This window comes from Salmo salar, chromosome ssa05 (genome assembly GCF_905237065.1).
Source record: "Salmo salar chromosome ssa05, Ssal_v3.1, whole genome shotgun sequence".
NCBI classification, from domain to species: Eukaryota; Metazoa; Chordata; class Actinopteri; order Salmoniformes; family Salmonidae; genus Salmo; species Salmo salar.
This window is the reverse complement of record NC_059446.1, coordinates 39116348-39129689: the sequence shown is the minus strand read 5'-3', so window position 1 is coordinate 39129689 and position 13342 is coordinate 39116348. Positions and strand designations below refer to the sequence as shown.

The following is a 13342-nucleotide window of genomic DNA, read 5'->3' as shown; positions in this document are numbered from 1 at the left end:
TCCACCTCGCTCCCTAACGCCCGTCTATTACACCTTTCTCGCTCTACATCCTCTCTCTCCCCTTCTCTTCCTGTTTCTCTTCCCTTTTTTTAAGTCCATCACCTCCTCATCCTCCTCCTTTTCCTCTCCCACCCTTTCCTCACACTCCTTCTCCCCCTCCACCTCCCATCCTCTCTCTCTCTCGCCTCCTTTCTGTCTCCCTCTTACATTTACATTTAAGTCATTTAGCAGACGCTCTTATCCAGAGCGACTTACTTCTCTCTCCTAGTGTGCATTTTTATAGATGTATGTATGTACAGGGGGATGTAATGATGCATGGACTGGGTGATAAGTGAGATGGTTGATGGATTGGAGGGTTGTGTGTGCTTCATGTACAAGCTATGAGGGCTGTGTGTGTGGGGGGTGGGGGGGTGAGGGAGAAAGAGGCAGGAGAAGATGTGACACACACACAGGTCTCTGTCCACTTGAGAATTATTTGTGTGTGTGTGTCTATGAAGGTGTTTTGTGACAGTATGATTATGTATGAAATCAATTTCGTTAACGTAAATAATTGGTTTGTGGAGGTGTGTGTGTGTGTGTGGTGTCTATCTGTGTGTTTGAGTGTCATGTTTATACTTAGGGGGGATGGAATGGTTTAACAGTAGTGAAACCCGAGTCACCGAATCATGATCTATGATTCAATGAATCAACCTCTTACTGATTAAATGATTCACTGATTAGCTGATTCACTGATTGTTTGCTAGGGGATGGGGGGAAAAGTGTGACACCAATCAGGCCCCCGAGGACTGGAATTGCCCAGGCCTGCTCTAGAGTATTTTGGGGGTAGGAGCACAGCAGCAACTACTAATGTGTAACAGGTGAGAGAGAGAAGGAGAGGGAGGGAGAGGAGCTAAGCGCCACCACAGAGATTGAGAGAGTAGAAGAGAGGAAGAGAGGAAGAGAGGGTCGGTTCATTAGAGGCATGAGTGGAGAGGGAAGGAGTGGGGTGGGGGGGGCAGTGGGAGTGCAAACTGTCAGACATGTGACGAAACCTCTTCAGACAGACAGGACGTAGACATGGCTGTTACCATGACGACAACATGGGCGCTGTGGTGGGCACGTTAACCATGGGGGAGAGAACCAAGGTGGAGAGGAGGGGAGGCCGTCCAGAGGAGAGAAACATGCGCATGTACGTGCACACATGCACACACACAACTTAAAAAAGGATGTTAGCACTCACATACACACATTTATGAAAACAACACAACCTACACCTAGCAATAACACATGCAACCAATATAAAGTCAAACACACACACACACACACTAATAATCAGGTAACTGTGTCACTACACCATGGAAGCATCTGTTGAATGTTTGTGTGAGAGAGAGACTGAGGTAACAGGTGTGTAAAAACTAAAGAGCGAGAGAGTTTCATCAGGAGAGAGAGAATGTATAGCTAGTGTTCATATCTATGTGCATGCCCAGGTGGTGTCTGTGTGTTTGCATGTCCATGTGTTGGAGGTGGAAGGAAGTGACATTGTGTGTGTGTGTGCACAGCAGTGGAGGGGTGACACACACACACACGCACAAGGTATTTATCACTCTGCTCACACACTCTTTTCTTGCCTGTTACCTTGGAAGCACGGTCGTCATGGCAACAAAAGATGTCAGTTTTGGGAGGGACAGGTCAGCGCGGTGTTATAAGACATGTGGGTCCAAAGTTAACCAAGGCCATATAGGGCATGTACTCACAGGTTAAGAGAGAGAGAGATGGAGAGAGAAAGAAGTAGAGAGAGGGGGGGGGGTTATGGAAAGGGAGAGGGGAGAGAAGGGGGTGTTGAGGACCTGTTGCTCTCCATGTTAGCCAGAAGAAAATGTGCTTATTGCTCATTTGCATTATTTTGCATATTACTTATTGCTAATTTGCATACTTTTTCATATTACTCTGTCATTCTAGGATATTTCCATATAGGCTATTGCCATATTGTAACATTATAATATTCAACTGAACACAAATATATAAGCACCATGTGAAGTGTTGGTTCCATTTTCATGAGCTGAAATAAAAGATCCAAAAATGTTCCATCTGCAGGAAATGCTTATTTCTTTCAAATTTTGTGCACAAATTTGTTTACATCCCTGTTAGTGAGCATTTCTCCTTTACCAAGATAACAATGTTTTGGAGAATTTGGCAGTACGTCCAACCGGCCTCACAAACGCAGACCATGTGTAACCACGCCAGCCCAGGACCTTCACATCCGGCTTCTTCACCTGCAGGATCGTATGAGGCCAGAGACCCAGACAGCTGATGAAACTGAAGTATTTCTGCACAAACTGTCAGAAACAGTCTCAGGGAAGCTCATGTGCGTGCTCTTTGTCCTCACCAGGGTCTTGACCTGACTGCAGTTCGGCATCATTACCGACTTCAGTGGGCAAATACTCACCTTCGATGGCCACTGGCAGGCTGGAGAAGTGTTGTCTTCACGGATGAATCCCGGTTTCAACTGTACCTGGCAGATGGCAGACAGCGTGTATGGAGTTGTGTGGGCGAGCAGTTTGCTGATGTCAACTTTGAGAACAGAGTGCCCCATTGTGGTGGTGGGCTTAAAGTATGGGCCGGCATAAGCTATGAACAACGAACACAATTGCCTTTTATCGATGGCAATTTGAATGTACAGAGAAAACGTGACGAGATCCTGAGGCCCATTGTCGTGCCATTTGTCCGCTGCCAATCACCTCATGTTTCACCTATTGAGCATGTTTGGGATGCTCTGGATCGACATGTACGAAAGCGCGTTCCAGTTCCCGACAATATCCAGCAACTTCGCACAGCCATTGAAGAGGAGTGGGACAAAATTCCAAAATTGCATGAGGCAAATGGTGATCACACCAGATACTGACTGGCTTTCTGATCCACGCCCCTACCTTTTTTGTTAAATGTATCTATGACCAACAGATGCAAATCTGTATTCACAGTCCTGTGAAACATATAGAATTTATTTCAATTGACTGATTTCATTATATGAACTGTAAATGGTTGCATGTTGGGTTTTTTATTTTTGTTCAGTGTAAATCCCATTGGCTAACATGTTTCATATTATGAAATACTGACATACTGTACATGAACATGTACATGATTAAATATAGTTTAGTGCATTATATGTCTTGTTCCCAGTTCCCTCCATATCAGTCTTGACATATCAATGATGTATGCTAGGCCTACTCTGTGTTCAATACAAGGCCGTGAGAACGTCAGATATCCCTTGTGACATGTTACAGATAATATGTGATATGTATAAGGTGATTATAGTCCTATTCTAGCAATGCATTGTCATGTCATCGCTTTATCATAATAAAGCTGTGCTATGGACGTGTGTTATCCTGTTCTGTTTATGGGTCTTTCTATCTCCTTGATGTTCTCTGCTGCTTGTTGTCTCTGTGACAGTGTGTGTCTCTTCTGTGACAGTCAGTCTGACTGAGTCTCAACAGAGGCTTTTTGATGGCTTTTTCTCTCTGGAGAATTGTTCATTCCTTCTCTTCCGCCTCCATCGTTCCCTGCCTCACCTGGCCCCCTGAAGCAATGTTGTCTTCACCTTCTCTCTCCCTGCCACTCTCGCTCTCATATCTTCTGTCCCTTTGTGTCTTTTCCGCCATCTCTCTTGATTTCCTTTCGTCATCTCTCTCTCCATCTCTTCCTCCCTCGCTCGCTCTTTCGCTCTATCTGTCAACCTCATCTTTTTTTTGTCCCCAATCTGTCTCCTTCCTCCCTCTCAGTTGTGCTCTCGTATCCTCCTCTCCTGCTCATTCCACTCTTCTGTTTCTCTTTATCTCTTTCTCTCCCACACACTTCAGACTGTATCATCTGCATCTTTCTCCTCGCGCTCATCCCAACCCTTCCACATCCCTCTTTTTTCTCTATCATCCACCTCTCCCATTCAATCCCCTTTCCCTCCCTCCCGTTCCTCCTCTCACCCACACTGTGGTGTAGACTTTGTATTACAGGGTGTGAGAGTGCTTATTAACCAAGACATCCTGTGACGACAGCCTCAGTTGACTATCTAGTAGTATGTGTGTGTCTTCATCTGCGGACACCGTATATGCAGAAACCTCTCTTCTTGTCCATGCGGATGAGAGGACGGATGAACTCTAATGCCTTTCACACTGACTGTCTCGTGGCATTAGCGTAATAATTACTGCAGTGGTGTGTGTGTGTGTTTGCTGAATCTTTGTCGGTCAGTTTCTGCCTGTTTTGCCTGGGTGTGTTGCTTTTGCACTCTCTAAGAATATGTGGAGATGCCACTCTCTGTGTGTCTGTTTTGGACATAGCGAGCCATTCAAAAGGCTGGTGATCACGTACATTGGCAGATGGGCTGCCTCAAATTTGACAGTGATCTATTGCCGTGTGAAGGGTGAACCTACGGCATGCATAGTGTATGTTGAGGTATGCCAATTTGCCACCCTGAAGTCAATACAGTTGCTTTAGTCAAATGGGATTTAGAAATTAGTATCTTATTTCCACTGATTGTGAGTGTATGAGGTAAGGCTGTGGTACTCCATTTGTGTGTGTAAATGTGCGTAATATGTCTATGTTAGTGATCCATATGTAGTGCTTTCAGAAAGTATTCACGCACCTTTTACTTTTTTTCACATTTTGTTGTTACATATTTTTGTCAACAATCTACACAAAATACTTTCATGTCAAAGTGGAAGAAAAACTCCATCATTCTGTATAAGTCTCAGGGCCCGATCCTGACTTAGGCATTTATGGCGACTTAGGAATTTATGCCCTTCCTACACACTTCTTAGTAATTGGTATTCAGACTTGCCTTATCGAGTTGCCAACAGATATTCTCGTGGAGTTTTCATTCAATGGAGTTTAAAGTACATTTATCTTAAGCCATCCCTTTAAATAAGGTGTACCTTTAATTAGAATTTGGTCGACAGACTCATTAGAATATATTGAGAGAACAGGGTCAGAATATAGGGCGCCAAGAAAGAAAGCCATCTGTGCATAGTCATCTCTGTTTCAGCACCAACTGGTAGATACATTCTTGTAGATTATTCAGTCAAATTCTAGGGTTAGGAAAGTACAAAAATGAACCTTTGCACACAAAATATAACGATGACTAAAAAGTACAGTGGTTTGATTCACCCTGAAAGTTGCCATATTCAAGTTCAATCCACAAAATATTGGAAGGTGGAAAAGAAGCGTACAACAGGGGTTGAACCACAGTCCTATAAATCTACCCTAATCCTCACTGAACACGGAACTGTACGACAACGATCCAGTCATTATGAACCGTGAGCCAGGCTCCAGGTTTAACCTGCTTACGTGTGGTCTGAGTTCCATAACGATTCAAATAGGCTACATGTCCCAAACGATTGTACAACGTTAGCCTAATATGATCCGCTAATGCTAGCTACCCTCAGGAACAACTACAAGGATGTGACAGAGGGAAGAAAGGTAAACAGAATGGAATGATTACTGACGGTGGCTCCTGATAGTGGCTAATATTTAACATGTTACAAACTGTCAAATAAAATGGAGAAAAGCCCGGGCACATAATCAAAACAAAGTGCATAGATCAACTCATCAGCCCTACTGATGTCTATAGCATTAGTCTCCACATTTCATCCGTGCAAATTATGAGGGCACACAATTCAAATTCAGAATAACGGCAAAACTGTTTATTTCCAATTTGACTGTGGAAAAGGGGCCGCAATACATGTCATGTTGATATGACTTTCAGTTTGCTTCCGTATGGCTAGTTTCACACTAATCCCCAGGGATCATAAGGAAAAATCATCCAAAACAATTACTATTTGTATTTACAATCCCCTTCTACAAACGGATTACTCATTTACCTAGCTCTTATCAATAGCACTTACCAATTTATAAATGACTGTGCACGGAGAATTCTGTTATTTCCATCAGGAAAAAGAAAGTAGATGCTTTTTCCACTTGGAACCGGCAGGTTCGCTTGACCTGACTCATGGTTTCCTCACGTGTAAAGGTGGTGGAATTATGGGGGAATGAAGTCGAGGTCAGAATACGGTGTATCTGTAGACACGCCTCCGCCACACCTTCATTTATTCCATCTCCACCCAAAACGAATAGTGGGTGAATAGCGTGCTCTTCTAATACTACGTTCCCTTTACACGCTCTTAACTCGGGTCGGAATTGGGGCCTAAGAGCTTTGCACACCTGGATTGTACAATATTTGCCCATTATTCATTCAAAAAGTCTTCCAAGCTCTGTCAAATTGGTTGTTGATCATTTCTAAAAACATAATTCCACTTTGACATAATGGGGTATTGTGTGTGGATGGATCAGTGACACAACATCTCAATGTAATCCATTTTAAATTCAGGCTGTAACACAACAAAATGTGGATAAGGGGTGCGAATTCTTTCTGAAGGCACTGTACCTGCTCAGTGTTGTGATGTCAGAGTAGTGGTGATGCTTCTTAGAGAGTGCTCCTCGCTGTTAAATGGCCAATGAGAAGCAGCTGTAGCCCTTGCCTGATTCAGATTATGCAAACGAGCGTCTCATACAGAAGGATTACCGGGATCAGCTTGAATAGAACGACAGAAGAGAAGAATAGGGATGCATACACTTATTGACATCACACGCTTATCCAGCGAGACCGACAGAAGCAATTAGGATTAAGTGCCTAGCTCAAGGACACATTGACAACAACAAAAAAATCACCTAGTCAGTTTGGAGATTCAAACCAGAGACCTTTTGGTTACTGGCCCATCTCGCTTAACGGCTAGGCTACCTGCCACCCACTCCATTGTAAGGAAACCCTGACAAGACATGTTCAAAGTGCTGAACAGGTTTTGGAAATAATACCACTAGACCAATATGAAAGGAGGAAGTGGACAATGACAGTCAAGGATCTAATCTTGCAAGTGTCTGCCTCCCTCTACTGGTAAATTTTAATTACTGCAAGTTGATTTTACTTTATTAATTTGTATTTTCGATTTTTATTTAACCTTTATTTAACTATGCAAGTCAGTTAAGAACAATGACGGCCTACACATACAGTGGAATGTAATTTCTAGGTAAAAATAAAAGCTCTTGGCGTCACTGGTTGGTTTACATGGGGGACAATAACTTGTGTCTATTGTAATTGTGTGTCATTTAAAGGATATAACGTCAATTTAGCAAAGTTACCTTCAAGCAAGTTAAGCACAGCTCTGTGACACACACACACACACACACACACAGACACACACACACACACACACACACACACACACACACACACACACACACACACACACGCTGGCAGGTTGAAGGTGAGTGTATCATTGTTCTGGTAGGTTCAGTGGTTCATCTCTCGCCCTGGAGGTGGGGTCCATCCTGAGAGTGAAGGACATTCTATTACTAAACAGAGAGAAAGGGGGAGGGAATGAGAGTGAGAGCGGGAAACTGGGGATAGGGGGAGTGAGGGTCACAGGCATGGTGCGAAGGTAAGAGGGAGAGAAAGAGATGCCCAAGGGAGGGCGAGGGGGATAAAGGAGGGGAGAGGTGGAAGAGAGAGAGAGCGAGGCAGGTATAAAGATAGTGGGTGCAGTCAGTGAGAGGAGACAGAAGTAGAGATAGAGGGGTGGGATACGTCCTGTAGAAAGTTTAGATGCGTACCGCCAGAGCAGGGGAAGATAGGAGAACAGGAAGAAAGGGAAAACCCAGCGGTAGACCTGATACATAAAGGAGAGATGGATAATGAGGGAGAACATGAGGCGAGCAGTCTCCATATCATAGCTATTATGCTTCTGATCTGCGGGGCTGTTAAACTACTGCACCTTGTGGGGGTCATCCATGTTGAGGGTGAGTAGGTACCACTGGCACCATATGCTGAATATCAACCCGGATAGTCTGTCTCTTGACCGTGTAAGCCTGCTGAGCAAATAGAGTTAAAAGGCTGTAAATGTGTACTGTGTAAAACTCTGATATTACTTCCATATGAATGGAAGATAGCTATAAGTATTGATGTCTATGACTATTGCTGTAGTATTATGGGGTGTGAAGGAACAGGGGGGGGACAGGGCTAATAGTTGGGGGGGGGGGGGGGAGAACTACTGTTAACTGTGTGTAGGGTTGCAAAGGGAGGGTATATTGCTAGAAATGTTCAATGTAAACTACTATTTTTTGTATCTTTGAATGATTTTATGTAATCTATAAGAAGACATCTAGTGGCCCTTTTCGGGACTTCAGATTATCATGGGTGTCGGTAATTATCTCTGGCCCTCTCACTGGCCTTATCGCATGTCAAATATATGAAATGATTAAATAAGATGAAAATATAATGACAACGCTGTAAAACATTATCCTAAATATAAACCATCAACTTAGTGAACACCGTTGGTGTTTAATATGAAAGTTTGATCATGAAATGTATTGTTTTTACACACTTCTATTTATTTTACTATGCAAATATGTATTTGTTGTCAATGTTTTGGCATCAAACTGGTGGAAGTTGTGAAAATAAGTAACTATGAAATAACACATATGGAATCTGGTAGTAACCCCAAAAAAGTGTTAAACAAATCAAAATATATTTTTGATTCTTCAAAGTAGCCACCCTTTGCCTTGATGACGGGTGTGAATAGTGTAGCTTGTCTTTGAGCTGGCAAATGGTTGTCTTTCTTCCTGCTGGAGGGACTGCATGTTCGTTCCAACCTTAAAAGAAAGCTAGCAGGTTCGTTAGGAAATGCCTTTGGTCCCACCATCTGGATAAGGGCATTTCTGTGCTGCGCCAGAAACTCCGAATGGGAAGATGGGAAACTCCATTCAATTCGTATTATTATATTTCTCTTTAATTTACAAATGTCATAACGTGACTATGAGACATGGCTGTATCTAGGGTGAGATGTATTTAGCTGAGCCTGCTAGCAAGCTACATTTCGGTGAAGTCACCGAAATTATTTAAAATAACAATTGAGGTAGCTACTGTATGTAATCTAACTCAACACTTAACGACTACAAAATATTTTTGATTATGATACATAGTGCTTAATTTACTTATTTTTTACTGTCCGGTGGCAGCACAAGTTGGCGTTTGAACTCATCACATGTTCAGCATCTCGTCAGCAACACTAAAAAAGTACTTCCGGATCTCGGAATTTACGAAATGTTCAAAATAAAAGTCTCCCACGTAATAGTATAAAAGATTCGATACCCATTCATGATATATGAACAATTATTGTTGTAACATTAAAATTATTCATATTTGTTCATATTTAAGTGACATTTGCATTACATTTGGGTTTTAAATAAATAAATGCCCCAATGCGAATCACTGTATATGGAATACATATTGGCTTTCAGCAATAACTATTCTGGGTGCCGCAGTAAATGTATGTTAGGGATTACTCAGTAGGGTCTGTCAAATGTATAATGTATATGGTGTCCTTTCGTGGGGCTCTGAATAATACGGAGTGTTTCTGGCCTTTTACTCCAAGCACAGCCACAATGCGTAATATTTGACCGTGAACACTGCAGCAGAAGCGAACTCCTTCCTCCGCTAGTCTTTCCTCCACGTGAGGCTCCAGCAAGTAGAGTATTCCATTGGCATCCGAATCATATCACATAGAAAACCCGCTAACCGAACAACAGTGCAGGGCATGCTCACTGAATGAAAAGGAAATTACACTAAAAACAAATCTACGTTTCAACCCCTGATGTGGTTTAAGAATTGTTGTGAAGACAGCAAATCAAAAGTTTTTGTTTTTTTTCTATTAAAAAAACGTGGAAAAAATTGGTTAAGCCAGAAAAACTGGGGGAAATCCGAAACCTGTGAAAACAAAATCAAGAAAACAGAATTTGGGCAAAAAAAGAAGTAGGCAAAAATGTTTTAATGGATGCCCTGTAATGACTGCACTTTAGAGTGTGTGTCATCCTGCAACTCAGCATTTTGGGGAAAATTGAGGTCAGGTCCAATATTGACTATGCACCGAGGAGGGAAAGAGGTTGGGCCATCCTAAAAATGTTTTAGTGAAATATAATATAACATTTTGCAGACACTTTTATCCAAAGCGACCTACAGTCATGCGTGAATACATTTTTACGTATGGGTGGTCCCGGGAATCGAACCCAATATTTTGGCGTTGCAATGCTCTACCAAGATGCATGACAGGGTTAGAAATGCTTTGTGAAGCCTCAATTTAATATGATTTATAAGGCCTTTATTAAGTGGTGCTTATGTCACCCTTTATAAAGCACAGGTTTATGTAATATTTTACATAGTGGGTTATGCCACATTTGACATTGGGAGTTATGTCCCACAGTTATGCCACATTTATGAACACTTTATAAAGCATGACATACGGTTATAGATGATTTGTCACACATTTAAGTAGTGTTTATGAAGGCTTTATGAAGCCGTTATAAGCCGCACATCATTTAAAGCGGGCCCAAAAAAGGAATACTGTACATGAATAAATGTCTTAAGTTAACATAAAGTAGTATAGTTAGTATAAATGATCAAAGTTACAATAGATTGCCATAGATTTGCTGTTAATTACCAAAATTACTGCAGATTCCAGTGGCTTTGGTAAAATACCAGCAGCTTTGCAACCCTAGCTCTGTGTGAGACTGGTTTTGTGTGACTGTACAGTATCATTGAACAGTGCATCTGTCAGAGCACCTGTAACGTAAGTGTCACTTGGCTTCCCAGGTGAGTTGTGTCTGAATTACCTCACCTCGGGCTAGAGTCAGCACTCTCCACCTCTCACTAATGAGACACTGACAGAGACAGCTCTGCCACCAGGATGAAACCAAATGGCCTGGAGGAGTGTGTGTGCCCGTGTGTCCGTCTGTCCGTCTGTCCGTCCTCTGGTCCCCTCCCCTCTGGCAGAGGCAGTAATGAATTGTTAATGATCAGGTCACTCTCTCTACCCTCCTGTCTCTCTTTTTCTCTCTGCTCCATCTCTCCCATTGTCCTATTGTGCCCTCTCTTACCTGAACTTTTCTCTACTTCCTCTTTCTCTCCCTCTCTCTCTCTCTCTCTCCCTACCTATTTCTATTTTCCATAGCTGATTAAAATGCAACCTTTTGTGAAAATCTCCTATCTACAGTATATATGTCTCTCTCTCTAGATAAAATTGATGATGATTTTGAGCTGAGCGTTGTGTGTCATCGGCCAGAAGGGCTGGATAAACTGGAGGCTCAGAGCAACTTCAGCAAGAGAGAGCTACAAGTCCTTTACCGTGGCTTCAAAAACGTATGTAGTCAGTCTATACTTATCATTCCATTTCTCCATCACTTCATCACTTAGTGTCCGTCACCGATGTCTCTCTGGGGCTGATCTCTCTCTCTCTTTCTGTCTCTCTGTCTTTCTTTCTCTCTTTCTTTCTCTCTTTCTATTTCCACCGTAGGAGTGCCCTAGTGGGGTGGTGAACGAGGACACCTTCAAACAGATATACGCCCAGTTCTTTCCCCATGGAGGTAAGAAATGAGTTTGTGTATGTGTCTCCATAACATGTAAAGGTGTTGAGTTGTGTTGTGGGTATGTTGCGTAAGCCCATAAAGAGTAACATGTATCTGTCTTCTCTCCAATGCTCTGCAGATGCCAGTTCCTATGCACACTACCTGTTCGACGCCTTTGACTCAGCACACAGCGGATCCATCAAGTTTGAGGTTAACATTCCTCTACCGCGTCTCAAATTCCCCCCCTCACGATCCTCTGATCACTTACCCTTCGTGCATTCCATGCTGGATCACTCTTCCTCTTGTTCTCCCTGTGACAGTGTCTCATTCTCTCCCTCCTCCAGGACTTTGTCATGGCTCTGTCCATCTTACTGAGGGGATCAGTGAGGGAGAAGTTGACGTGGACTTTCAACCTGTATGACATAAACACAGATGGCTACATCAGCAAGGAGGTGTTTGTGTGTTTGTGTGCGTTCGTGTGTGTGTGTGTGTGTGTGTGTGTGTGTGTGTGTGTGTGTGTGTGTGTGTGTGTGTGTGTGTGTGTGTGTGTGTGTGTGTGTGTGTGTGTGTGTGTGTGTGTGTGTGTGTGTGTGCACATGCAAGTGGGTACACCATACAGTTTACGACTGGCTTTCTTGATGTCTATAGGATTCTCTCTGGTATGCAATCTGGTTTCCGCTCAGGTTATAGATGTGTCACTGCAACCTTTAAGGTCCTCAGTGATGTCACCATTGCCCTTGATTCTAAGTAATGTTGTGCTGCTATTTTTATTGACTTGGCCTAAGCTTTTGATACGGTAGACCATTCCCTTCTTGTGGGCTGGCTAAGGAGTATTGGTGTCTCGGAGGGGTCTTTGGCCTGGTTTGCTAACTACCTTTCTCAAAGAGTGCAGTGTACAAAGTCAGAAAATCTGCTGTCTCAGCCACTGCCTGTCACCAAGGGAGTACATAGCTCAGGCAGTAGGAAGCTCTCTCATCCATTTGTATGCAGATGATACAGTCTTATACTCAGCTGGAGGTAGTCACATCATACAAGTACTTGGGAGTATGGCTAGACGGTACACTGTCCTTCTCTCAGCACATATCAAAGCTTCAGGCTAAAGTTAAATCTAGACTTGGTTTCCTCTATCGTAATCGCTCCTCTTTCACCCCAGCTGCCAAACTAACCCTGATTCAGATGACCATCCTACCCATGCTAGATTACGGAGACATAATTTATAGATCGGCAGGTAAGGGTGCTCTCGAGCAGCTAGATGTTCTTTACTATTCGGCCATCAGATATGCCACCAATGCTCCTTATGGGACACACGACTGCATTCTATACTCCTCTGTAAACTGGTCATCTCTGTATATCTGCCGCAAGACCCACTGGTTGATGCTTATTTATAAAACCCTCTTAGGTCTCACTCCCCCATATCTGAGATATCTACTGCAGTGCTCATCCTCCACATATAACACCCGTTCTGCCAGTCACATTCTGTTAAAGGTCCCCAAAGCACACACATCCCGTATTTTCTGTTTGCTGCAGCTAGCGACTGGAACGAGCTGCAAAAAACACTCAAACTGGACAGTTTTAGCTCAATCTCTTCATTCAAAGACTCAATCATGGACACTCTTACTGACTGTTGTGGCTGCTTTTCATGATTTATTGTTGTCTCTACCTTCCTGCCCTTGGTGCTGTGGTCTGTGCCCAATAATGTTTGTACTATGTTTTGTGCTGCTACCATGTTGTGTTGCTACCATGATGTTGTCATGTTATGTTGCTAGCATGCTGTGTTGTCATGTGTTGCTGCCTTGCTATGTTGTTGTCTTAGGTCTCTCATTATGTAATGTTGTGTTGTCTCTCTTGTCTTGATGTGTGTTTTGTCCTATATTTATATATTTTTATTTTAAATCACAGCCCCCGTCCCCGCAGGAGGCCTTTT

The 13342-nt window shown here is 42.9% G+C and overlaps 1 protein-coding gene across 2 annotated transcripts in view; it reads left to right on the top strand.

Moving 5' to 3' along the window:
- The window catches only part of LOC106604868 (Kv channel-interacting protein 1), a 45675-nt gene that overhangs the window by 25622 nt on the left and 6711 nt on the right, over positions 1 to 13342 (top strand). For both annotated transcript variants that reach the window (XM_014199951.2, XM_014199952.2), the window contains exons 2-5: positions 11088 to 11212; positions 11367 to 11436; positions 11558 to 11628; positions 11763 to 11870. In XM_014199951.2, the coding sequence (XP_014055426.1) occupies positions 11088 to 11212; positions 11367 to 11436; positions 11558 to 11628; positions 11763 to 11870 (374 nt within the window). The remainder of the gene's footprint in view (positions 1 to 11087; positions 11213 to 11366; positions 11437 to 11557; positions 11629 to 11762; positions 11871 to 13342) is intronic.